Source organism: Gymnoscopelus microlampas (genome assembly GCF_963454915.1).
Source record: "Gymnoscopelus microlampas genome assembly, chromosome: 10".
NCBI lineage: Eukaryota > Metazoa > Chordata > Actinopteri > Myctophiformes > Myctophidae > Gymnoscopelus > Gymnoscopelus microlampas.
In genome coordinates, this window is record NC_139947.1 from 21,579,945 (window position 1) to 21,606,839 (window position 26,895).

General features: G+C 40.6%; 2 protein-coding genes and 1 long non-coding RNA gene across 3 annotated transcripts in view; 1 reads left to right on the top strand and 2 right to left on the bottom strand.

Moving 5' to 3' along the window:
- The first annotated feature begins 1,050 nt into the window (after positions 1 to 1,050).
- mthfr (methylenetetrahydrofolate reductase (NAD(P)H)) lies at positions 1,051 to 9,387 on the top strand. The gene is made up of 12 exons (XM_084069277.1): positions 1,051 to 1,184; positions 1,838 to 2,094; positions 2,600 to 2,838; positions 3,257 to 3,367; positions 3,552 to 3,745; positions 5,192 to 5,442; positions 5,624 to 5,758; positions 5,926 to 6,106; positions 6,360 to 6,542; positions 7,038 to 7,139; positions 7,383 to 7,502; positions 8,078 to 9,387. The coding sequence occupies exons 1-12, from the start codon at positions 1,155 to 1,157 to the stop codon at positions 8,312 to 8,314; spliced, it is 2,040 nt and encodes a 679-aa protein (XP_083925403.1). The 5' UTR covers positions 1,051 to 1,154; the 3' UTR covers positions 8,315 to 9,387.
- A 5,556-nt stretch (positions 9,388 to 14,943) lies between these two features.
- Positions 14,944 to 16,938, bottom strand: LOC311053642. Its single transcript, XR_014601664.1, has 3 exons — positions 16,819 to 16,938; positions 15,877 to 15,987; positions 14,944 to 15,151 (listed from the first exon to the last, which is right to left on the bottom strand). It is a non-coding gene; the product is annotated as an uncharacterized lncRNA (long non-coding RNA).
- Positions 16,939 to 17,195: 257 nt separating this feature from the next.
- LOC311054142 (uncharacterized protein) overlaps positions 17,196 to 26,895 on the bottom strand; it is a gene marked incomplete at its 3' end in the record, with an annotated part of 30,831 nt that continues 21,131 nt past the window's right edge. The window contains exons 3-11 of the mRNA XM_084070021.1: positions 25,517 to 25,660; positions 24,883 to 25,061; positions 24,272 to 24,480; positions 23,794 to 23,938; positions 22,868 to 23,335; positions 21,960 to 22,233; positions 21,184 to 21,301; positions 19,825 to 19,969; positions 17,196 to 17,259 (exon numbers count right to left, since the gene is read on the bottom strand). Coding sequence (XP_083926147.1) covers positions 17,196 to 17,259; positions 19,825 to 19,969; positions 21,184 to 21,301; positions 21,960 to 22,233; positions 22,868 to 23,335; positions 23,794 to 23,938; positions 24,272 to 24,480; positions 24,883 to 25,061; positions 25,517 to 25,660 — 1,746 coding nt within the window. The remainder of the gene's footprint in view (positions 17,260 to 19,824; positions 19,970 to 21,183; positions 21,302 to 21,959; positions 22,234 to 22,867; positions 23,336 to 23,793; positions 23,939 to 24,271; positions 24,481 to 24,882; positions 25,062 to 25,516; positions 25,661 to 26,895) is intronic.

Here is a 26,895-nt window from a genome sequence, read left to right on the forward strand (position 1 = left end):
GCTTATGTTATGGGTACATTTTGAGCTGCTAGAGAGAAAGTAAATTGATATTCCTACGTCTCTCGTTTTACTGTCTATCTATGGTCTCTCGTCACGGTTGAATTGAATCCGGCTCCCACGAGGGGCATTCGCACTGTCATTGGCTTACTTGTTGGTTGTTAAGGAGACAGCTGAGCGTAGTGTACAATGACAACGTTTTTCCCCAGTGTTGTTGTTTCCAAGCTGCAAGCATCAGCGGTGCAAATATAGCCTTGGATCAAGACTATCATAGAAGTATTTTTTTTTATCGATTTTGATTTTTAACATATGCATACGAAAGTAAAAGTCAGACTCGATAAAGACTAATATACCATTGATCCAGCCAAAGGGGAATACATTATTATTATCAACTTTTTATGTTTCAGGCGCACACAAGTATTTCTCAGACTTGCTTATTGAATTTAACAACTTTTATTACTTTACTTAACGATAATAATGCGAGTGCTATAACCACTTAAGCCCTATTTTATGCTCAAGATATGAAGATACATCTGATCTGACTGACACTGTCTTAAGGCCAGTCCACACCAATGCAACTCCTTGCAACACCTTGCAACATGCAACTAATTGCGATTTTAAAGTATTTTATTGAATTTCCACAGCTTACAATAAATACAGTTTTACAAGTCGTAAGTCAAGGCTTGGCAAATAAATACATATTACTTAAATACAAGTTGCAACCATTATCCCCAATGGCAGTTGCAAGGAGTTGCATTAGTGTGGACTTAGCCCTAGAATGTCTGTGATCTTACATACATTTCATGTATTTCAATTTGTATGTAAGATCACAGACATTAAAGGGCTAGTGTGGAGTGGCCTTAAAACTGTTTTGTTGCAAGGAGTTGCGACTAGTAGTTGCACTGGTGCGGTCTGGCCTGTAGGCTAGCTCTAAACAACAGGAACCCACAACACAACCCCCTGGAACATTGTTGACAACAAATTAGCCAATCACAGTGGGACCGTATTCCCGGGCTCAGAGCCGTGTCCCCAGGCTATGGGATACATGATACTCTGGTGGTGCGGGAGTTCTTTTGAACAGTTTCACGCTCCTGTTTTGGGGCCAGAGGAGGAGTGTCTATCGGGACACCGGGGCATATAAAAGACCCGTTAGCTACATGCTGGCCACAAAGACTCCACAAAGCCGGGTAATTCACTCTGACAGAGCTTCCAGCTCCATGTGCATGAACAGCGCGCATGCAGGACTACAGCTGAGCTAGTAGTGTATGATTGCAAACTAACTGTATTTACTTTGGCATTCAATGTGGGTTGAGCTAAGCTAACTAGCCGAGCGGAGTTTTGTGTTGCCTCGCCGACATGACTTTTAGTTTATGAGCGATATCATGCTTTTTTTTAATAAAGTGAGAGTGAGAGAGACAGACAGACAGACAGACAGACAGACAGACAGACAGACATAGAGAGAGGAGAGAAGCAACAGAGTGAACAGCGGACAGACGTCTAGATAAAGTAATCATGAAGAGGGGAGAGGGGCAGTGAGTTAGTCACTATTGACTTTGCTTGCCGTGGTAAATGGAGGGGTTCCGATTCAAGTCCAGCATGGTCCACTGTATGGTCTAAGGAGTTTGTGTGGACTGGTAGCAGGAGAGGTGCTGTTGAGCAAGGCACCAATCCCTTTAAACTGCTCCTGGACGGTGGACGCCTCAGCTTGCAGCCCATCACTCCGTGTTTATTAGGCCATGTGCATGTCTGTGTTTTAAAAATAGTGAAAACTACATTTTCTCTATGGGGATTTATACATGTCTTATTACCAATATTGATATGCTTTCTCTCTCCTTCCCAGTCAACAACAGAGGACAACATGGTGAATCAGGTGTTTAAAAGCGACTCCAGTGGGGCCAGCAGCAGTAACAGCGGGGACAGTTGCAGCTCCAATCAGAGTTCCCGGTGCTCCACCCCACTGCTGGACGCTGACCGCACGGACAGGCTGCGGGAAAAGATGCGCCGGAGGATTGAGAGCGGAGACTTCTGGTTCTCCCTAGAGTTCTTCCCACCCAGAACTGCCAGTGGAGCCGTCAACCTCATCTCAAGGCATGTTGCGTGTGTGTTGTCCCTGTATTCAGGCATGTCACACCTGTAACTGTGGACATTACAATATTATTAATGTGTGGTGTCTGATAAAGCTCTTCCATCGTCTATGTATGGTGTAACATACAGTACATAGAAGGGGGATGCATTTCCTTGGGATTTTACAACCGATCTGGCTATTTTCTGGAATTGGTCCATTATGACAGACCCTGAAAAATTCACAATGTCCAAGCAGCTCTAAGTGTCGCTTAACATTTCATATTAGACTCTCGGTTGTCTTGTTTCTAATTTTGGGAGAGATCAGACCATCCAAAGAGAACCTTGACTCAACTGCTTAGCAACACTGCTTCATGCTGGGGTTTCCCCTTTTTTTCTCTTTTTTTATTTTACATCAAAGGATGTTCAAGAGGATTGTTGGATTCCGTGTGCATCCTCAGTGTATATTAGACTACTCGTCGTCGCCATGCAACGTCAGAAGGCCATTTCTTTTAAGTGTGCCGTTATTTTATTTCTAAAGATTCGACCGCATGGGCTCTGGAGGCCCCCTGTTCATCGACATCACTTGGCACCCAGCGGGAGATCCAGGCTCAGACAAGGAGACCTCGTCCATGATGATCGCCAGCACGTCTGTGAACTACTGCGGTCTGGAAACCGTGCTCCACATGACATGTTGCCAGCAGACCAGACAGAAGATCACTGGCTACCTGAACAAAGCCAAGCGCCTGGGCCTCAAAAACATCATGGCACTGAGAGGAGGTAGGGGACTCTTGTTTGAAGCCAGGACTTTCGGGGTTGAGCTTCTTCCATGAAAGGCAATACGTCTTGAAAGTGTTACCACTGTAATGTAATACTTGATTGGCCGTTGGCCACACAACTGCTACAGTTGTATAACTTAAGCCACACAAAAGCATAAACGATTACACTATTACAATAATTATATATTATGTATAATTCACTGTTGGGGCCTTATATACCGGTAGGCTATTTTGAATAGTTTGTTGTTTATTTATTTTCAAGGGCATGGCGTCTATAGCTAGTGCTGTTGTGTGAAATTTGCTATAAATACATTTAACTGGACTTTTAATTACTTTTGCGTTCCAGCGGCTTCATGTTTGCTTCTCCTGTGTTTTTTGTCTAGTTTAATTAAGATGAGTATGTTCTCGCATCTCAATAGACCCAATTGGATCAGACTGGGAGGAGGAGGAAGGAGGTTTCAACTATGGCACAGACCTCGTCAAACACATCCGCTCTGAGTTCGATGACTACTTTGATGTCTGTGTTGCAGGTAGGTGTCTGTTTTCATCGAGAGGCTTAGCCACACCCTTGATGAAATACCGGGTGACAACTAACGCCGCCCTTTTATATTTTGGAGACATTTCAGTACAATTTAAGTGGTGGGGTATTTAGAAGGTTTCGTGAATTTGAAAGCCCATAATAACCGCTGTGTACAATGTGTGATTTGTGCCCAGGCTACCCAACGGGCCACCCTGACGCAGAAAGCTATGAGAGCGACCTCAGATACCTGAAGGAGAAGGTGGATGCCGGGGCTGACTTCATCGTCACACAGCTTTTTTTCTTGGCCGACACTTTCCTTAAGTTTGTACGAGACTGCAGGGCCATTGGCATCACATGTCCCATCATACCTGGAATATTCCCCATCCAGGTAACTTGAGTGGAAATACTAGACTTTACCTCAGCAAATAAGTGCATCTGTGTACAGCCATAGCTGAGTGGATAGAGAGGCCGTATGGTAACAAGAAGATTGCCTTGTTCCACCCCCGTCTATGTGTCGAAGTATCCTTAAGCAACACACCTTCAAGTGCTCCCTGGGCACCATATTAATGCATGGATTCAAGTTCTCAGTCTCCACGACTGATTTCAGTCATTTGGATTCCATAGAAGTCAGCATGTCTTCTATGGAAGCATGTCATGCACCGAAAATAGACTATCTACAAGCTTACCACGCATTGCACTGCGCGTGTTGTAAGCTTGTAGATTGTCTATTTCCAGTTATTCGCTATTTTAAGCTTAAAGAGTACTTGAAGTGGTCAAACTGGTCAAACAAGTGGTTCAATCCTCCAGAAAATCCTAATGATCTCAGATATTTCATAAAAGCAAAGTTTAACCCTCTGGCGTCTGGCATTTTGTTTTAAATGACCTTTTTTTGTTAGCTTAAAGAATACTTGAAGTGGTCAAACTGGTCAAACAAGTGGTTCAATCCTCCAGAAAATCCTAATGATCTCAGATATTTCATAAAAGCAAGGTTAACCCTCTGGCGTCTGGCATTTTGTTTTAAATGACCTTTTTTGTCAGGGCTGGTATGACTGACTTTAGCATCAATCTGCAATTTCTTCAACTGGTTGGTTGTATAGCTACCAAAACATCATAATTATACATATTGTGCTAATTGTTTATGAAACACAACGTGCGTGTGTGTTCCTTTATTGCTGTTTCACGAATTGCATATTAGGAAATGGCCTGGAAACAAACATTTTTATCAGTCGTGAGATTTTATTTTGCTTTAATCCATGTTAATGGCACTTCCCCACTGCTACTAATAGTTTGGATGGGTTAAATGCAGAGGACAGTTTTCACATATGTAAAGTTACAAAGTCCCCCAAAACCAAAGCCAAAGGGGAATAAATTATTATTATTAACTTTCTGTGTTTCAGGCACAGGCTTAAATTTAACAACTTTTATTACTTTACTTAACGTTAATATGCTCAATATATGAAGATGGAATAAAAGCATCTTTTCAGATAGATTTAGATAAGGATTCCTTTAGAAATAGTCTGGAAAGTGAGTTTTCTTTTTGGATGCCTCAAAACAAGAGTCTGGTTGGGAACCACCTTTCTAGAACTTTACAACATAATAATAATAATGCATACAATAATAACGCTTTTCTACGTACTAAAAGTCGCTTTACAGAAAGACAAAAAAAAGATTATGATTAGGTAGGGAATGCGAGTCTGAAAAGGTGGGTTTTTAGTGTGGTTTTAAACGTGGCGAGGATGGGGGCACATACATAGGTTCCCATCTTGTCTGACCTATTATCATCGTATCATTGTTATATTTGAACATCTAATGGGATAAACCTGTCCCACACCAGGGTTACCAGTCTCTGCGTCAGCTCGTCAAACTGTCCAAGCTGGAGATTCCTGAGGAGATCACCAAGGTGATCGAGCCAATCAAAGATAACGACGCCGCCATCCGCAACTATGGTATCGACCAGGCAGTGGAAATGTGCCGCGTCCTGCTAAATAGCGGCGAAGTGCCTGGCCTCCACTTCTACACACTGAACCGCGAGGTGGCTACCATGGAGGTCCTCCGCAAGCTGGGCTTGTGGATAGAAGACCCCAGGTCAGTGTTCAGAGACTCAATTCTATTGTTTTGAAAGAGTCTTGAAATGAAATGCAGTATTTTAGGACTAAACGTTCAAAGTAGAGATGGGGAAGGAGAGGCACCTGGAATCACACATTCTATTGTTTATGCGTAGTCTGTCTCCATTCTGATGAGCTTACGGTAAATTGTAATTTGCCAGACGGTCTCTTCCCTGGGCCACAAGTGCCAACCCCAAACGGAAGGTGGAGGACGTGCGTCCCATATTCTGGGCCTCCAGACCCAAGAGCTACATCTATAGAACCCAGGACTGGGACGACTTCCCCAACGGCAGATGGTAAAAAAAAAAAAAACAGTCGTCATTCATGTGGATCCACATGGTATCCTCCCAGGCCAATCAAGATATTGGGCCTGGGTACTCTGGAAAAATGTATAATGGCACATGAACCTTGGTTTTGTCAATGGGTATTAAAATATCCACCTGTGTTGATACATTTCTTTCAGGGGCAACTCCTCGTCTCCAGCCTTCGGCGAGCTCAATGACTATTACCTGTTCTACCTTAAGAGCAAGTCATCTAAAGATGATCTACTGCAGATGTGGGGCGAGGAACTGACCAGTGAGGCCAGTGTCTATGAGGTGTTCACATCCTACATCACAAACCAGCCCAACCGCAACGGACACAAGGTACCCACAGCACACAAGCAGTCCTCTTCTCGGTGTGGCAAATGACCAATTGTTTCTAGATTAATAATTTCCCTTGTTAGCTCTTGTGGCCATGTGTGTGTTTGACATTAGATTCAATAAATCTATGTAGCTTAGAACAGGACTGTATTCAGAAAGCAAAGGTTAATGAACAATTAAAATGTTTTTTAGCATATAACATTTCATTGGGATCCATTTGATGCCATTGTTGAGAACTGTGGCTTCTTATCGCTAGGTGATGTGTTTGCCTTGGAATGACGAGCCCCTGGCCCAAGAAACGAACTTGCTGAAAGATGAATTGGAGAAGCTGAACCGGCGTGGAGTGCTCACCATTAACTCCCAGCCCAACATCAATGGCAAGCCTTCGTCAGACCCTGTAGTAGGCTGGGGACCTGCTGGAGGCTATGTTTTCCAGAAGGTAAGACCATTTTCTTCTACTTCACACAGTACAATACACTTTCCTTATTAATTGCCAATTAACTGGCTATCTATTAATTGCTAATTTACTGGGGACTAGGACCTTCAGACAGACAGTACTATACAAGCTATTATGAACTGGACATTCAAAATGCTGCACGGCCAGGATAATGTTTTGTAGCACTGCTTAGTAAACGTGATATATAATCAACGTGGCCTTCTGTCAACTTCCTTCAGAGCTGAAATGTACAGTCGGAAGTGGAACATCTTGATGTTTTTTTCTTTTTTGGCCACATTAACGCTGGCATCCCTTTCATGGCATGTCATAAGCAAAATATAAATACCTTTTTGTTTTATGTAAAAAAAACAACAGATCTACAAGCTTGTAGATCAGCTATATTTCACGAAAAGGTATAGGTATCATACAACTAAGTATATAGGGTTTAAGTGCTTAAATATTAATGTAATTTTAATAACATTTTTCCAAATGCAATAGTCCTACCTGGAATTCTTCACATCAAGTGAAAACGTGACTGCTCTCCTCCAAGTACTGAAGAAATATGAGCCTCGAGTCAACTACCAAATCGTCAACGTACATGTGAGTTCTGTCAAGAAATGTCACTTACATAATTTACCATAGGTGTGACTGGTTGAAAACTACCTTTGAAATGTATCCAGTTGATGTGGTAATTTCAGTTTTTTTTAAATATTGTGCTGATAATTTATTTGCCGTAAAGTGGCTTATTTGTCGATTTCTGTAGTATGTTGAGCTACATTCCATGAAGCATATTATACAAATAAAATATTATTATTAATCTGGTCTTTTTACATGTCTCTTCAGGGCCGTAATCTGACCAATGCTCATGAAATGCAGCCCAATGCTGTGACGTGGGGTATCTTCCCAGGCAGGGAAATTGTCCAGCCTACCGTAGTAGACCCTGTTAGCTTCATGTATTGGAAGGTGAGTCTTTGTGTGTTCCTACTTTGTCTGTGGTGGTCACTTGTTCTCTGGTATTTAGAGAAAAAGTTAAAGGGAGTGAATGCACGTTTCAAGATAAAATTGCCATTGGTTTAAAATGGCGGTGTTCTGTTTGTTTCATGCTGTGACCTGCATTCTGCATTGACATGAGGTCTGGACCCACTTGTATAATTCTTACATTAAAGACTGCGTCTCCCGTCTCACCTTTGGGTCTCAATCCACAGTTTGAGAAACGGCACTATAAATCATAGCCACGGTTTTTGGATGGGAGTTACAGTCCCACAGGAGCAATCCCCTTCTGTAAAATCCTTATTTAAAAACTGATAATGATTGACAATTAGTCATGAAGAATAGCCTACAATCTACAAATTTCCCTCTGACTTAATCACATGAACCCTAGCTAGCGTCCCTATTCTGGGTGGGTCATAACGGGTGAACCTTCTAGAAAACATTCAGTGAAAATGGCAGATCTACAAGCTATTTGTTATTTGGCATAGAATTAAATATGTAGGGTTAAGTATAATCGTCTTGACGCGTGTCTCTTTCCATCTCACCAGGACGAGGCCTTTGCTTTGTGGATCGAGCAGTGGGCTAAACTCTACGAAGACGAGTCGCCTTCACGGATGATCATTAAATACATCCACGACAACTACTTCCTGGTCAACCTAGTGGACAATGACTTCCCCCTGGACAACTGCCTGTGGCAGGTCATTGATGACATGTTTGAACTGATTGACGCGCCCCTAGAGCACCATGACGAATGTGCCTACGACGAGGGAACTATCTCGGAATAATGTCAGATTTCAAGGCCTACCTGACTGCTGACAAGAAGTGGGAAAAGCGATGTGACTCTTGACTTGTTTGTTTTGTACTTTTGGTTGCTGCTATTGAGAGCCTACTGTAGGGCTCTTGACTCGGAACACCGCAAGGTATTTTAAAATCTGGAGTATTCTTACTTCAGGATGTGAATTTTTTTTTAAAGACTTTTTATACAACTGTGTTTTGTTTGTATGTTTAGCTTTGTATTGGGCAACGAATGGAGAACATTTTAGCTAGACCAATCAAAGCATGAGGTTAACAGGATTTAAACATTAAGTATTTGACCGCAAATTGGCATATATTTAGGTCACCATCACCAGTTCATCTTAATATGCTTTAGAATCAGGCATTATTAATAGGGAAATTAGCAAATGTGCATGGGGCGTTTCACCAATAATACACAAACAGTTCTGTAACGTAAAATGTGTTTTAGTATGTATTTTGTCATGTGTCAGTAGCCATGCCATTGCCTGATTTTCATCATTTTCCTGAGCAGTATTTAGCATGCCATGGAATAAGTATCCTGATGACATCACTAGGAGCACTAACTAACTAAAAAAATATGTCTTTTAGAGAAATGCCTTATAAATTAAAAGGCATTATAGTGGAATGATGACTCAAATAGAATCCCCCAAAATGCATATCGGTAGGAAAGGTTTTGTATTTCTTTTCTACGTTTTTGTTTTCAGATGTTTATTCTTTCTCCAATAAGATGCCAAATAGTAATTCAAATGGTATGTATTGTTTTTTTTAAATTAAAATGTCAATGCTGCAGAGTACGCATAAGACTAGAAAGCATTTTAGGATGTTTACATTATGCAAGTGTGTTGTGACTAAATGAAAATGGTGTTTTTTATTCATATAAAATGTACATTGTAGGACAGTGTCATCATGAGATACCAGATGTTACCAGACACAGATGAGTGAGTGATTGTAATCTATCATAGACTTAAAGGGTAAGACCACTTTGGTAGAGGTTTGGGTTGTGTAGTTACCTTGCCATGATGTCAACATTATTTGCGTTCGTTTTTGTGCTAAAAGAGTGACTTTGAGAGCAGTTTTACTGTACAATGTAAGTCAATGAGGAGCATATTTTGAATTATCAATTTCTAATCAATGGAGCAATTATTTTTTATTTCTTGCCCACCTTTGGAGTTACATCATGGCAAGGTAACTACACAACCCAAACCTCTACCAAAGTGGTCTTACCCTTTAAATCTCTCTGACTGCACACTGTCAAGTGACTAGTATTGGACAAAATATTAAGCATTGTATATTTGAGACAGGTTTTTATTAAAAAAAACTTATATTTATTGTATTTCAGATGGTTTATATTGCTCAATTAAAGCATTTCCTTTATTACCTGTATTTAGTTTAAGTGGTTAAGACTACAGCTTCAGTCACATTTTCAATAATTTATCCATGTGTACCACATATATTAATACACAATCTGTGTGTATGCATTCCCGACTTGCATCATTCCCAAGTAGGCCGGTGCCCAACGGGCCCAATGTACGTAAACAGCTTATGGCAACTACATGAGGAGTACATTACTATAAAATATAACTTGGAATACAAAGGTCATGGCAGGGGACATTCCCTGGCTTAACCCTGTCTCCACTGACATACTGGGGATTTCCCATGCCTGTGCATATCAGCGATTTGCTTAACATAATGATGCAACCTTCATTTCCAAACAAAGCTTTGCAGATAAAGTCAGACCACTGTATACTTATACTAGCTCTTATCTTGTTGTGAACCTTCTGACATCAACCACATCTAAGCCACATGGATTGAGCCTCTTCTGTCACACAGACCCCTCTGGGTCATTCTATAAAAAAAAGGAAAAGTACAAAATGTTGGGTCACTTCAACCCTTGAGAAAACATCAGCACAATATTGACCTAACTGGTGATTTTGCCAATTGGCTCACATGCTGCCTGAGTTTGTTTGGCCCACATAAATAGATGTTTTTCTTTTTGAGTCAGGCTGTAACTATGCATGTGGAACAGGTCTTTGAAGCGACAGGTCTGATAAATACTGAGGGAGGGGAGCTGTACTCTGGCTTCAATAAAGCTCTCACTGTGTACGTGACCAGTGAAATTCCCTATGTGGAAATGTGTTGATAAAGTATCATGTGTCAGTTGTGTGCATGGTTGTGCTTTATGCCTGATTTATACTTAGTTGCGTGCGGGTGTTACACACCGAAAATAGCATATCTACAAGTTCACAATTCATTGTGGGACGTGTTCTGACCTTGTAGATGTACTGTTTTCTGTGCGCAACTAAGCAAAATTCTTGGCCCTGGGCAGCTGGGCTATGAGGTCCTTAAATACATATATGTATATTTACATTATAGTACATTTAAATAGATGTTAACGCTCAACTACAGAATAAAGTCCCCTCCTAAATACTGTAGCCACGTGACTAACAGAACTAATGTCTGACAGAGCTTTTAAAGAATGCTTTACTTTTATTTTTGTACGGTACATCTTACATGCAAATACATATCATGTACGTACTGTAAGTTATAGACTGCAAATCCTGTACAACATAATGTCTGCAGGCGCTTTCTTGGCCCACACATGGCTTACAACTCAAGTAGTGTAATTGCTAGTTCTGTGTAGTTGCCAGTTCTGGTAGTCCTCAAGAATAGGACATCTTGTTTTGGGATGGTGCCACAGGGACTTTCTCCTCACGCTAATGTATACAGGGAGCGATCCGATCTCATCGGATGCAGTCAGTCCTTGACATTTACGACTTACACAGCGATGTTGCTGGGAGAGCATGCTGCTATATTACTGTACATGAATTAAACCCCCCGCTAGACTGGTAATGGGGAACATTATTGGATGTAAGGGGCATTTACAGTTATACAACATGGTTTACGGATCCACCACACGTAGTAAGAGTGAGGGTCATAATGCATGTGCAATACTCTATGTTGGTACACACATTTACACATGCAAGCAGATTATATTTCAAATGTATTTATCTGTCGGTGGCTATAAAAAGTATTCCACCGCCCATGGACTTTATAGTTCATTGCTTTACAATATTGCATAAGTGAAGGGGCATGCGTTCCGAATGGGCATCGCATTGGTAATGACTAAATGTGGCGAAGGGGGAGTGTTCATCCCTCTACCTTGACACGCCGCTAACAGCTGTGGTTCGATAGACCTTTTTCACAGCAGCCATTTTGACATGAAATACAGTAGTAGTGTAAACCCAGGTGTTACCAATACTAATTATGGTTCCGTCCCATTTAGGTAAAAACTGAGTCAAGCGAGCTGCTAATGTGCATGTTAGCTCACTGTAAAGTCTCTGCTACACTAATTGGAATCAAACCTTGATTAGTATCATTAGTAGTAACACACCTTTGTTTATCCTACTATGTCGTGTCGATATGGCTGCCATGAAAAAGATTGTGTGGACTGTACGTGTGTACGTGTGTACGTGTGCGTGCAAGTGTATAGGCGTGCATTCGTGTGTGCATGTGTCTGTGTGTGATTGGTCAATGCCTAATGTGTTTCACTGCACTCTACACACATTGCTTAAAATGTATTATCTATCACTCTCTCTCATATTGCTTAATTAAAATACATCTCTCATATTGAAGAATATTTTCGACTACAAGAAATGAGTGAACCTTGCCGTGCCATCTAATGTATTTCACGGGTTCTGGATTTGTTTCCATACGCCGGGTTTCAGATGAGGAGGTACTAACACTGAGTTCTATTCAGAACTTGTACCTTCAAATCATTTTTTTTAAAATAGTGACACGCTGTGAGCTTGTAGATCAGCTATTTTCATTTTTTTTTTGTATTTATATGTACCTCCCTAGTTCTGGTTATAATAAAAACATAAACAACAAAAAACCCTGACAGAACATTAATGGTTCTGGAAAGTTCCAGGTCATGAAGTTCTGGTTTACCCTTCGTAGTCAAAAAGAACAATTTGATTTATTGCCTGGGCCTCCTGAGGGTCCATTGGAAAGTCATGAAAGCAAACTATATATTGTACATGATCCAAACACTTGGCTGGACTGGGAGAACGGGGAGCATGAGTGGATGTACAGTAAGTGCCTGATGAGATGACAGCTGAGATCCTATATGTAGTTATACAACGTTACACTGAACTGACTGTGGGCTTACAGGAAACGCCTTACACAGTACTGTGCTGTACTATATGTGTGACAGGACCTTTTGAGACTTTGAACAGCAATTTACCCTCATAGAATTAAATATTTACAATAATGAAATTGAAACAAAAGCCAGTTAAAGGTTCTAGTGCCAAATATTTTTGTAAATATTAATCAAAATGAAGAGTTGTGTTTATGCTATCTGGACATGTGAGATCCACGTGTATGAGTACCTGAAACAGTGATAATGTTTCCACGTCAAAGATAGCATTGAAACAGTGTGGCGTGTTGTGGAACCGACGCCAAGTGGACGTGTGTGTGTGTGTGTGTGTGTGTGTGTGTGTGTGTGTGTGTGTGGAGAGGGGGATACATGTACTGTTATAACTGTATAATTAACTGACTGTGACTAACTGGAAACACCTTACATAGTATGTATGAGGGATATGGCGTGTGTGCAATACATATTCTATTCTGTTAGTACTACACATTTAATGACCCTGAGCTATGTAAGAACTGGAGAGGGCATAACAAAATCCCCACCCATTCATTTAAATGAAAACTGCTCATCCAACGCATATAGAGAGGTATAACACAGATATGCTCAATAGCAACACAATTAAATTCTGCCTCTGATGCATTCTCTAGAAAAGTGTGTGTGTGTGTGTGTGTGTGTGTGTGTGTGTGTGTGTGTGTGTGTGTGTGTGTGTGTGTGTGTGTGTGTGTGTGTGTGTGTGTGTGTGTGTGTACTTAACTTGTACTGTTGTCTTTCTGAGAACCAAAAGTATTGGACGACGTCAACTAACACAGAAAGTGAAGACATTTCACTGGTTCTCACCTTCATATAGGGTTAGAAATAGTGAGGTTAGTTTATACAGTATAGTATATAGCCATACAAGAACGTGTAGCATGTGTGTGTTGCCACTCCAGCACTGCAATGTTTGCCTGCTGATATATATAAATATATATTTGTTGACAAGGAGGATACACTAACTGGCGTAATGTCTTCCCAGCAGTCAAGATGAGCGTGAGCTCAGCTTCTACTAGCACACTTGACTTCAATCTTATCCGAAACAGTTAGCATTTTTAAAATATCGCTGTGTGAATCTTCACATAACAGATAATGTAAAAACTGAAAATATTTGAGACATTTTTCTTTTTTTTCGTGAGCTTTGTCAACCAGTAGGATTTCGAACTGATACCAGGATCTAAATGTCTCAATTGTATTAACATACTCTGCCATACATATTGGTTAAAATAAAGTTGTATTCACAAAAATAAGTCTCAGATTGCAGCATTAAAAAGTAGATGTCAGTATCCAGATGGTCACAGGTCACCTTACAGTCACACCACAGTCAATGCTCTTCCTCCTCCTCCTCCTCCTCCTCCTCCACATAATAAAGACCTGTAACATTCAGACAAAACCAGCTATCTGCAGAATAATAGTGCCTTTATTGATAGTATACAGTGTATATATATAGACAGGAAACGGGGAGAGAGAGACGGGGAGTGACATGCAGCAAAGGTCGTCGGGATCAGGAGTCGAACCCACGACACGCTGTCCTAGGTGCCCGGGCCAGATACTTCACATTTTGTGTGTGTGTGTTTTAAAGAGAGATGTGGATGGAATACAATTTGGCTCTGGTCCACCACAGGTCAAAATAACTGTTGACATTTGTCACACTGTTGAGCTACATTTAATAAGTTGAAATGTAGCTCTGTGGAATTATCATAAGTGGAAATTAAGCTACGTGGAATTTTCATAAGTGGAAATGTAACTCTGTGGAACGGCTGCACATGCACACGTAACCTTACACAAAATGGCTAGACACGTTGCCTTACACAGCGAAATGGCAGAAGGTGGATGTGAATCTATGTTGGGTTACAATATGGAATAACATTTGGCTCTGGTCCACCACAGGCCAAAAGAACTGAGTTGAAGACAAATGTCACCACTGTTGCATTAAAGGTTTCTCGTTGTCATAAGTGGAAATGTAGCTCTGTGGAATTGCCATAAGTAGAAATGAAGCTCCGTAGAATTGTCTGTGGAATGGCTGCACGAGTAGCCTTGTACAACACAATGACTGCACGTGCACGGGTAGCCTTACAAAACATCACTACCGACAAGGAGCATGACAAATCAGGACTTAATGGCTCAGGATCTGAGTTACGCAAGTTCTAAAAATGGCGAAGCATCTTTTTTCAAGTTTTATTTCCTTGCAGCTGATGTTTTTGTTTACTTTCAGATGGCATCTTCAACCTTAACTTTAATTTTTCAATTTTACAACGGAATGACTGCACGTGCACTACCCGTGCACGTGCAGTCATTCCGTTGTAAACCCTACACAACATCACTACCGACAAGGAGCGTAACAAATCAGGACCTTATCTGAAACAGTTTTCAAGGAAGCATTTTTAAATATCACTGTGTGAATCTTCACATAACAGATAATGTTGTGAGCTTTGTCAATGCGTAGGATTCCTAACTGACACCAGGATCTAAAATTCTCAATTGTATTAACATACTCTGCCATACATATTGGTTAAAATAACGTTTTATTCACGAAAATGATTGCAGCATTAAAAAGTAATGTCAGTATCCAGATGGCCACAGTTCACCTTCCAGTCACACCAGAGTCAATGCTGCTCCTCCTCCTCCTCCACATAATAAAGACCTGCAACAGTCAGACAAAACTAACTATCTGTAGAATAATCGTGCTTTTGGTGCCTAGTCAAAAAAAAAGGTTTAGACACTTCACATTTTGTGTGTGTGTGTTTTAAAGACAGATGTGAATGTGAATCTAGGTTTGGTCAGAATATGGAATCAAATTTGGCTCCGGTCCACCAAAGGCCAAAGAACAGAGTTGAAGACAAATGTCACCACTGTTGCATAAAAGGTTTCTCTAAGTTGTCATACTTTGAAATGCAGCTCTGTGGAATTGTTATAAGTGGAAATGAAGCTACGTGGAATTGTCACAAGTCTGTGGAATGGCTGCACGTGCACGCTGTACGGGTAGCCTTACACAAAATCACTACCGACAAGGAGCGTGACAAATCAGGACTTTATGGCTCAGGATCTGATGTTAAGTTCTAAAAATGGCGAAGCATCATTTTTCAAGTTGTATTTCCTTGCAGCTGATGTTTCAGTTTACTTTCAGATGGCATCTTCAACCTTAACTTTAATTTTTCATTAAAAGTTCAATTTCAATTGTAGTTTTATGTAAGTCTAAAATTGCTATTGGGCACATATCTTTTAGTCATGTCTTGCGTCTATTTATTTTTCTTTCCTTCTTTCTCATAAATCATCTAAAAGTGCTCTTTTCCGCAAGTGCAGCTTTCAAATGTCATCGTCACTACATGATTTGATTAGAACGTGTAAAGTGCACTGAATGTCTCTGACCTGAGCAAGCAGCATCCTGTTGTAGTGTGCAGAGAAGTCACATGACACCCGCCAAGTGATGTACCTCTTTCTCCAAGTGAGCCATGCCGCCTGCCGCAGTCTGTCTGTGTGCTTCCCAAAAAGGACGACAGACATGGGGGTTAAGTATGTCTATGTGCTGCACAGAAACTCAAGCAGCTAATTCACTCCCTGACTGGTTAATTAAGCAATTAACATAATGACTATGAACTGTACCGTAAGATAGAAAGAAATGGGGTTGTGGGGTCCCCTTCGCCTTACTCAATGTGTACTTTGTGTTACTCTTTTCCTCACTCATGTGAACTTACCGTCAATTAAACATTTATTTTTTTAGCAGCTAACACAGAGGTTCATAAATGTGCATCAAACGCTGCATTTAAATGGTTATAGTTGTTTTATATATTTTTTAAACCATATAAGACATTTTGTGAAAAAAGGTGGAGGTTCTTGTTGGCCTATACTGGCATCGGTCATGTGGTTTGCGAAATTAACTCTGGACAAAAACACACGCACACACATGCAGACCAACCCTCTTGTAGAATTGGTTCTCAAAGAGGGGTCTTGGGACCGCCAGGGGTCCTTGAGGGGTCCTCCAGGGGGTCCCTAGTGAAATGTGTTGGTATACATCAGCTATTAAAAAATATCCAATCTACAATATTGTAGATTTAAAAAAAGGGGAAAAAGTGACAAATTGTGATACATTTGGAATAATCTTGAAAATGTCTAACAACACAAATGTTATGGGGGCCCTCTTATCAAATGTGGGGGGTCAAAATGTAGGGGTCTTGAGAACCACTGTTTAGACATCTAGCCTCCTGCAGAGCCACACCATACAACAAATGTAGATGCGACATTGAAGGAACCGTAATTGAGCCCTGGTAGGGCGCAGTTGAACCCAATGTGTTTTTGTGCTTCTGTGTGTACCATGGTCCTCAACAGTAACACAGCAGCGGTTTGGTCTCTCCAGCTGTCCCAGAGGAGCTGGGTTCGCGTCCTCCCCATCCTCATCTGGAAAGCATGGCATCGCCAGCGACAAACACACTCCCTACGGAGTAACCAGAGAGAGAGAGAGAGAGAGAGACGGCTCAACTAATAATATTTGAACATTAGGTCATTTAACTGCAAATGAATCAAACAACACAACAAAGAACAGATTGTGGAAAAACATCACTTCTTAAGTTTTGAAAATTGAAGAGCTTTTAAAAGTGCTTGTTTTATCTATAAATGCCTACACGGACTGCCCCCCCCCCTTCCTAAGTGAATTTATTCACAGAAAAAGAGACACTGGACGTGACACTAGGTCAGACACCAGAGGGTACTGCGAGGTCCACCACAGATGGACCACCTTTGGACAAAATGTCCTCTCTATCAAAGGATGCATACATTGGGACTCCCAGTTACACCAAGAGAAAGCCCCACCCTCACAACATTCAAAGGCCAACAAACAATGGTTAAAAAATAACCAGACTTGCGACCACTTATTAAAGTTTATTGTATAGAGTAGTTATACTCTAGTTAGGCTTTCTTAAATTTTATTTTAATACGCCTCTGTTTGCTTGTAATTGAGTGTTTTGTTATGTGCCGGTATGTATTTTTATTATGATGTTTGTATGTTTTAATGTTTTGGGGACCACGGTTGGAAATCAGCTTACGCTAAATCTGCATATTTACACTTAATCAGGTGTATGTAACACATAAATCTTGTTTCAGTTTCATTAATGTGCTTTGTCCCTGCCAAATAAACAAATAAAGTAAAGTAAAGTAAAAACAGTACCTCAGTTTTGTCTCGAGGCCCATTTCCATCCCAGTGCCTCTGATTGACGTTTCCTCTGACCAGTAGGTGAGGTTTAACGACCTCTGTCTTTCTGCCAATGCCGATGCACCAGCACGTGTCCTCCACACACTGAAAGCTGATTGGACGTGACGAGCGCCTATCCGAGCCTGTGCCATCTGTAATTTATAATTTCGCTCCACCACAGACCCTCGCCATGCTTGAATAAACCTGGATGGGGGATATTAAAGCACAATATGATAATAATGACAATGATGATGATGATGATGATGCAAAAATATTTGCAGTGCAGTCAATAAATAAGAACATAGAAGAGACAATGAAACAAGAAATAAGAATGAAAGCATAGTCTTGCTGTCTATTCTTCAAAGCATAGAAAAGGTGAGGATTTTTTTTTAAATATATAAATGGACACTGAGGTAGCTCCACAAATGTGGAGCCCTTTTGCCTTCTGTTACGAGCCTTGTGCTGGGGACCGTGAGTAACAGCGCGTCTGTGGATCTAGGATTTCATGGATGCGCGTAAGGGGTGAGAAGGTCGGAAATGTAAGGAAGTGCAAGGCAGATCAGTGATTTAATGGAGATTTGCTCAATGGGGGAACCATTAAAGTCAGGGACAGGTCCCATATATATTAAAAACAACACAATATTCCTAAATTAAAGCTATAGACCCCTTAACAGACAACGTCACACTGATAAGAACCAGTATGCGTGCAACCAGTATGCGTGCAATGAAACCCATTCTATCAGGTCTCGCTAGGACGCGCCTCACTAGCCAACACACAAGAGGGGGTTGGGGTGCGCTGAAACCAGCGCAGCCCGAAATAACAGGTTGGGAATTGATTGCGTGAAACAATCACCTGTGCGTCCAGTCTCAATGTTAGTAAACAAATAATTGGTCTATTCATTATCCAAGACCCGGTATTTAGCTCTGTCCTAATGGAAGAAGAAACCCTTAATTTAGTTTCAACTAGTTTAAAAAAGACACTGTCTAATAACGGTATGATCCCATGTGGATCTTGGACCATGTGGCCAGTTTATGACATCAGACATATCTATGATTTAACCACTTTAAACCCTGTGCATTAATTGACCGCATTCCGATGGGCTACACTGAGTATCGCCGAAAGTAGCCGATCTACAAGCTCTGTTATTTTTGGCCAATGTTCCACCCAGAATAATGATGCTAGGGTTCAAGTGGTTAAACATTATGTTTATAGAGCAGCAGTGGGGTGGTGGAGTGCACAGCTATTATCGCAAACTGCATAACTGATTATGTAGAGTTGTACTCAAGTGAGACTCTACGGAACATTCAACAGCCTTCTTTGGATTTTCAATTAAAAAAAAAGATAATTGAAATTGAGCTCCTGAAACAGTTAAACATAAAGACCTTTTCTCATGTTCTTTTAATCTGATGTGTTTCAGCGTGTGACCTTCATCAGAGCAAAGTAGATTTTTATTTTGGAGTGCCTTGGTGGAAATATTTTTCACTTGAGTTGTCTTGTCAGCTAAGCAGATGCTCCTGTTTTTTAGATCACTTTAAAGACTAAGACTATTTAAAGACTATAAGACCATATTTAAATCTACTTACAAAGATGCATTTATTTTAATTGTGACCAGTGCCCAAGATTCTGTTTTCATCCGCTGTCTCTGTCTGCGTGTTGGACATTCAGTCCAATTAGTCATACAGTATCTGCTATCCTGTAACTGTAACCTAACTCCCAGTCCCACGTGTAACTGCCACGTTTCTGAGAGTTTGCAAAACTTAATATACATAAAATGCAGTTTTCAGAAGGCTATAAAGAACAGAACATTTAACTTATAATCTGATAAACAATTAAATAAAAATAAACACAAATAATACTTTAAATGAAGTATATGAATGAATTACACAATGAACAAGAAAGTAAATATAAAATACACATAACCTGAACATTTTATTTAACCACTTTAACCGCTATTCAGTTCAATTCAATCAAAAATTGCAGATCTGCAAGCTCACAACGCATCACAGTGTGAACCTTTTTATTTTAATTATTTTTTCACTACACATCAGTTGCACAATTGCTGATACAGATGTAGTAAAAAGGTAAATGAAACTGATATAAACTGATATATTGGCCACTAGTGAAGTGGTACCTGCGCAAGATATGAATGGAGCTCCGCCTGGACGCCTCTTTATGGAGATGCAGAGCCCTGAGCCACAGCTGAAAGAACCTGTTCACCATCCTGCCTTCTATCCACAGATACACTGCTTCTGACATCTGCCTCTGACCGCCACACTCTGGACAGGAAGATTACATAAAAAATGTAGTCACTTACAGATTACTAATTACCTGCATGTAATCAGTAACCTCGTAAGTAATGGAATCTGATTACCTTTTCAAACCTTTCATTCAAACTTTTATTTAATCTTGGGGGGACATTGATATTGCCCTCATTTGCAGTGTGTCGTCAAGATACATCACAGTTCAAATACAATTTCATATACACATCAATAACAAAACAAAAACATAACCCTATATGTATGGTACAACACACGTTAAAAATAGTTGCAGACATTTGTGGGTGGGTCTGCAAGTGCAATCAAATTTTTAAATTGACCGTATGTTATAGGAGAACAGATTCCCAGTTCAGTCTTTAGTTGGGGACCTTTAACATGAGCCAGTCATTTGAGCGTGTCCTATAGGATCCATGGTTCCAGTCTAGCAGAGATTTAATATACAGTGGTAGTGTCCCGTCAACTGCCTTAAAAATAAACAGATGCCCATGCTTATTTTGTCTGTCTGCCAAGGAAGGCCAACCCACTATGTCATACAGGTTGCAGTGATGAGTCCCATAATGTTCACCAGATATGAAGCGCAGAGTAGAATGATAAACGGATTCTTTGGATTACTTTAGTTAACGGTGTAGTCTATTGATTTTGTGATAACCCAAAGTGTTGAAAGTGCTCAGATTCCAATTACTTATTAGGTTACTGATTACAAGGGTATATGTAGGCAATCAGGCAATGTGCAAAATCCTGTTAGATTATTATAATACAAATCAGTAAAACACAATCTGCTGTCTCACTTCATGTGTCATTGAAATTAAATAATGTTAGGACCTAATGTCCTAATGTCCTAAGGACAGTCAAGGGAGAATACATGGTGTCAAATAAATGGCTCTCTAGCTCCACGTAGAGAAAGTAAATAGATACTGAGACTCAATGAAAATTCTCTAGTATACTGTTAAATTAACAAAGTTTAATACAGGGTTAAGTGGTTAATCAGACTAATCAATTTAGTCGATTATAAAAAATCTATAATAATTATGTTGTGTCATTCGTTGATATAAGAAAAAAAAAACGTCTCGATTATTCGATTAACCTACATAAGTCGGTTATTGGTTCTATTGGTTTCGATAAATTTTCCGTTAATTGCCCAGTCCAACAATCAGTAAAACAAATAAAGGCACTGTTCTAGGTTCTCTGAGAAAGGTTCTGTGTTAGTTTGGTACCTCGGGTCCACTCCCTCCAGGCTCGCAGGACCCGCTTTGTGTTCCTGTGTTGTCGTTGCACACACAGCACAGTGACAGCTCTGAGTGTGTGGGCTCTCTGCCTCCAGCCCTGGAAGCACTGGAAAAACAAACACAAACACCACGGAAAATGCATGTAATACAGATATAAACTGATATATCAGTGCAGTCGGGCTCTACTAGTAAAGTGGTACCTGTACAAGATATGAATGGAGCTCCACATGGACACCTCTTTATGGGGAGCTTGGAGCCACAGCTGAAAGAACCTGCTCAGCATCCTGCCTTCTATCCACAGACACACTGCTTCACTCATTCATTGTGTAAGTCTCTACATAATGAATCCAATAACCAACTACAACAGTGTTTTGGGGTTGACTTGTGGCGATTACTATATTTTACGTTTACTAAAACAATGTTATAATTATTTTTTCAAAATAATTTCTGAATTTTTTGAAACATACAGATATTCTTTGTCTTGTAATGTTTGACAATATGTGAGCTGGAAAAGCCTTTCCTCTGTGAGAACAAAAAAATGTTTTATATATATATATATAAAACATTTTTTGTATATATATATATATATATATATATATATATATATATATATATATATATATATATATATATATATATATAATAACAATGAAATGAGAATTACATTTCATCCAACGCATTCTGAGAACTGCTCTGACACACTTTACCTCTCATACATGTGCGCTTTGCACGCAGTCATGCATCTCATGAAGTCTGAGTCTCACCTGCTTCAGTCTTCGTCTGTTGGCTTTTTTAAGCTGTGAGCTCCCTCTAGTGTCCATTCTCCAGTACTTCATGACCCTCTCAGTCAACCTGCTGTTCCACCAGCTCATTCTCTGTTCCAGCTGCTCCTGTCTGTGTTGTTCCTTGTCCAGCTCACACCTCCACCGGTTAAAGCAGAGGGTCATTAGCCTCCCAGTGCTGACAGCCTGCTGCATGGCACACTCTTGCCTCTGTGCCACGGTGGAGCTGGTGTTGGAATGCCAGCTTAGCAGGACACTAACGTGAGCAGAAAAGGGGTAGCGAGAGGTGAATATAGAACAACATTTACACTGAAGCTGTAAATTATGGGCAATGGGCCACACCAGCATTAATACATGTCAATTTTCACAGCATTGGCCATATATTGTAGGCTACACAAATATAGACAGTTTTCCTTTAAGCTTTATTCATACAGTAGATTTCTATAACATCATTAAAATGTTAACAGACTCATTAAAATAATCAAGTCAATGCTGGCATAACATAATTGTTCAGTTTACAAGTCATGGGCATTTGAATTTAATTGTCCAGGGATTCTTTTTGGCTAAACTTTGCAAATTTTAGCCAAAACTTTTCAAGTTGAGTTAGATCCCTGTATACAATCAAGTTAGTATCGCAATCGTATTCCTATAAAGTCAAACAATCCATGGTATGTTTTGAAAAATGGTCATCATCAATAATGGCAAATATACTGGTAGTCATATTCAATGGGTTACTCATGCCAGACCAGTGGTGTGTGTTCCATTTTTAAGGAACTACCAAAAGCACTTTTTTGCATGTATCACTGTTAATGTCTCTCACTTTTACATTGTGAAGTATCATGACATTCAGTTATTTCACATACACACATACTGTGCACACATGTACAAACCTGTGACATAGCTTCTGTTGATGGAACTCCACACTCTTCCTGACATCTCCATACACTTTCACCCAGCAAGCCCATCTCCGTGCTACCTCTCTCTTCTGTCTTTCCTGTGAGAACACAAAGGCCCTCCCGTGGTCAGCCACCGCCTGCCTGGCATGCCTCGCCCACTCCCTGCACAACTCCAGAGCTATGCGCCGTGTCTCCCTCCTCCTGCCTAGCGCCAGTTTCCACAGGTAGAACCAGTGGGACAGCTGCCAGGCGACATGGTGCCTGGCAGCTCTGACTTCCAGGAGTCTCCTTTTCCATCGATAGATGGCGGTTCGGGCCATGGACTGCTTGCGAAGGGCACATCCCCTCCAGGACGTAAAGGTGAAGCGGAGGGTGTGTTGGACTCGCCGGCTTGTAGCGGTGACAAGGCAGAGATGCACTTTGGTTCTGTGTCGAGCGTAGACGTGCCACTGTTGGATGTGGCTGGTGTGAAATGGAAAAAGAAAGGTGATTAACTCAACTCAGGGGTCTATACTTGGTCCCCATCTTTTATCCCTCTAGTCTACACCAAATATTTTTTTAAGAAAATTGCCAATCTACAAGCTCGCAATGCAAAGTTGTGAGCTTGTAGATCAGCTATTTTATCCATATGTTTGCCCATTTGTATGACATGCCCAGAATAGGGATGCTAGAGTTCATGAGGTTAACCACGTGCCAAAGTGGGGAATGAAGTCTGGAAGAATCACATGTACAATGCTTCTTCATTCATGTAACTGGATTTTTAGTATGTAAAAAATTACATGAATCAGGATTGTCACGTTGATGGCTTAAAGGTACCATCGCCTTTCACACCAAAGGGCATGATTGAAACCATACAGGCCACTCCACTGCTGTCCACATGACACCCCCATCACCCCATCCCACGTTTCCGGCTGGTTCACCTGCTGAGAACAGTCCAGTGGTGATGGTCTTGAGCCTTCTTGACTTTGTCCACCTCCTGAAGCCAGGAGAGCCAAGATGTTGTCTTCAGAAGTTTCTGTTTGCCATCCAGATGCTGGTGCAGCAGCTGTTTCAGACGACGCTTCACTGGAAAGAAATGGAGGACAGATGCACACACACACACACACACACACACACACACACACACACACACACACACACACACACACACACACACACACACACACACACACACACACACACACACACACACACACACACACACACACACACACACACACACACACACACACACACACACACACACAAACACACACACACACACACACACACACACACACTTAACTTAAAATGCATGAATATTATCTGACAGAGAATCACTAGCGTCAGACAAATGTTAGACATTATTCCAAAGGCCCAGGGCTGACAGGGGCTCTGGGGAGATCTTATGGGACGTACTGACAGCGTGTTCAGTCCAGCGATGCAGACTGTCTCTGACCATCACAGTTAGTCTGTGCTCTGTCCTTCTGCGTAGCTTCAGCTGGTGTTCAGCAGTCCGTCTCCAGTGTCTCATGGCTGTGAGTAGGACTCTGCTGTGGACGTGTCTCTGGGCCAGATGCTTCATCTCCTCATGTGACTGGATGTAACTCTGCCATGCCATAAACACCCTGGAACATGGACAATATTAGGAATTACTAGGCTGCTGCTGTTGGCAGCCGATGCCACCTGATCATTTAAACATGTGACATTTATGCATGTTACGGCGTAGATTACAGCTGTTTCAATGAAAAATGTTTGTGGCAGCTTTTTGATGAAAAGCCCAAATACATTAAGAGACGAAAAAGTTGATAAAAGGACGAGAGCATCAGCTAAATGTGAATAAATAAATAAATATAGATAAATGATAATAATAATGAAATACAAATTGTTAAAGTAGATTATATAATAAAGGGTTTTAGAAACAACTGATTGGAAATTGAGTGGTATTTTGCTGCATTCAAGCTACGGTATGGTTGGATTTTAGCGTAAATGCAGTCTAAACCTATTCCAATGCAGTCAGTGTCTCTAACCTGGTGGTTGTGAGGCGGGTATAGAAGGCGTTGACAGCCAGGTTCTGTCTGAGCCGTGCTGTCCAGAGAGTGAAGGCAGAGTGGATCGTCCATCTGTCCCCTCTCCTCTGCAGCCAGCGCAGCTTCCTCACCATCTGGGCTCGGACCTCAGGGTCTGGCTGAACCGGTATCAGTGTTCGCTGAAAGAGAAGGCAGCCGTTGTGTTTGGCAAACACATGAAGTCATGCTGAAACATTACACACAGCATGTCAAGCTTAGAACTGTGCAGGGCCACATAATATAGGGCTCTGCTGATATGGAAATGGAAATGTTACTGTATAAACACAATATACTGAAATGACTGAATCCTTCAGCTGTTTTATTTGGAATGCACAACTATCCTGAAACACTCTGTTATGCCATACAGAGACCGCCCAGTATCCTGCAACAAACAGTTGGTGGTTTGACACATGCATTATGATGCATGGTGTGAGACTATTTGTGTTTTGTAACACCGAAGTTTTTTTAATTATATATTGCTTTAGACAGTTTTTCAGGATGCATCAGAAACCCTGTTTAACCAAATATAAAGGAACATGACATGTAAAACTTCCTATGGATGGAGAGTGGTTGATCATACAGGTAAAAGCCTAACCCTTTTCTGCCATGTTGACAAGCTGTGTCGGAGGACACGGTTGGTGTGAAGATGGCAGGCCTTCATCTCCATGGCGACTACAGACCCACGACGAGCGGTGACCCATCTCCAGTAGGCCACAAAGGAAGTCAGCAACACCCTTTCCTGTTTGGGTGAAGATATCAAGTTATAGAATGTACCAATGTTCATTTAATTTTAATGAATGCTTTACTTATGCATCTTTCTTTTGAAGAGAAGAGTTGAGCTGGTTGTGTTGGCTTTTCCCCCATAATTTATAACTCTACCGATGGTGTAGTGGCATACGCAGGTGAATCTATTGTACCTCTGTGGAGGAATTTACCACATAGTATTCACCTAAAATAGTGAGTGATACTTCTCAGTAGTGAACAGCATCAGGGAGATAGAAACCTTGGTCTAGCTCTTCATTGTGTGTGTTCCATTTAACAGCAGGTTGACTGCAATTTAAATTGACCTGACAATGCTCACTTAAAAACACACTTGCCCAATCATGTGTTATTATAACACACAATTTCTGTTAATTATTTTTAGTGGTTATGTTTTATGCTCTTGTTCTTTTTCACCTCATCATGCTCAACAAACCACTATAAGTGAAGAGAATCGTATAAGGCTGCAGTGTCTAGCACACCAGTTGGACATCAAAGCATTTTCCGACTTTATTAAAAAGAGATAAACACTAGACAATGTGACCAGAAATAGCATTTTAGAGATTCTTTTCTGTTTTAATTTACTTAGATATCGTGATCGTTCTAATTCTCTTTCACACATCACCTACACCAGTCTACCACAGTCAATCCAAAATACAGTCAGCGAACATGGCTTTAACACTGACTACAGATTCAAGGTTGTATTGTTATTTGCAATAAAATATTCCATCCCAATCGCCCAAACAAGCACAGCAGTGAAACTATGAGGAAGACTTTGTTTCAACCTGTTTTAACCTGTCATAATTGTACTGTCAAGGCTGTAACTTTTTATCTAGTTATGAATAATAAAACAAACTCTCAATGGCTTGGCATTTTACATTTTAATTGTGAGTCAACACATTACTACAATTATGTAGAACTGTATTTACATGAACTGTTCTATTAAGCATGAGTGGAAATCATCTTGTATGTGTACAGTATACTGTATAGTGTACAGTCAGTGTACTTGTTTTTAAATGTGCTATTGCGATCAATACCATTTATTACTTTACTACACTTTATTTAAAATAAAGAAAAAAACAGTTGCATTCAGATGATTCCAAAGAAGACAAAACTAATATTTGAATGTTTATAAGGCACTCGAATTTAATGGTGCAAACAAAACCATCAATACAAAAAAGAAAAAAATGTACAAAATAAATAAATTAAATTAAA

Excerpts from the sequence above, each read along its gene's own strand:
- mthfr (XM_084069277.1), top strand. The coding sequence starts at position 1,155 with ATGCTGGCCACAAAGACTCCACAAAGCCGG. Across the intron at positions 2,095-2,599 it reads CTCATCTCAAGGCATGTTGC|ATTCGACCGCATGGGCTCTG; the intron begins GTGTGTGTTGTC and ends TTATTTCTAAAG. Across the intron at positions 6,107-6,359 it reads CCAACCGCAACGGACACAAG|GTGATGTGTTTGCCTTGGAA; the intron begins GTACCCACAGCA and ends TCTTATCGCTAG.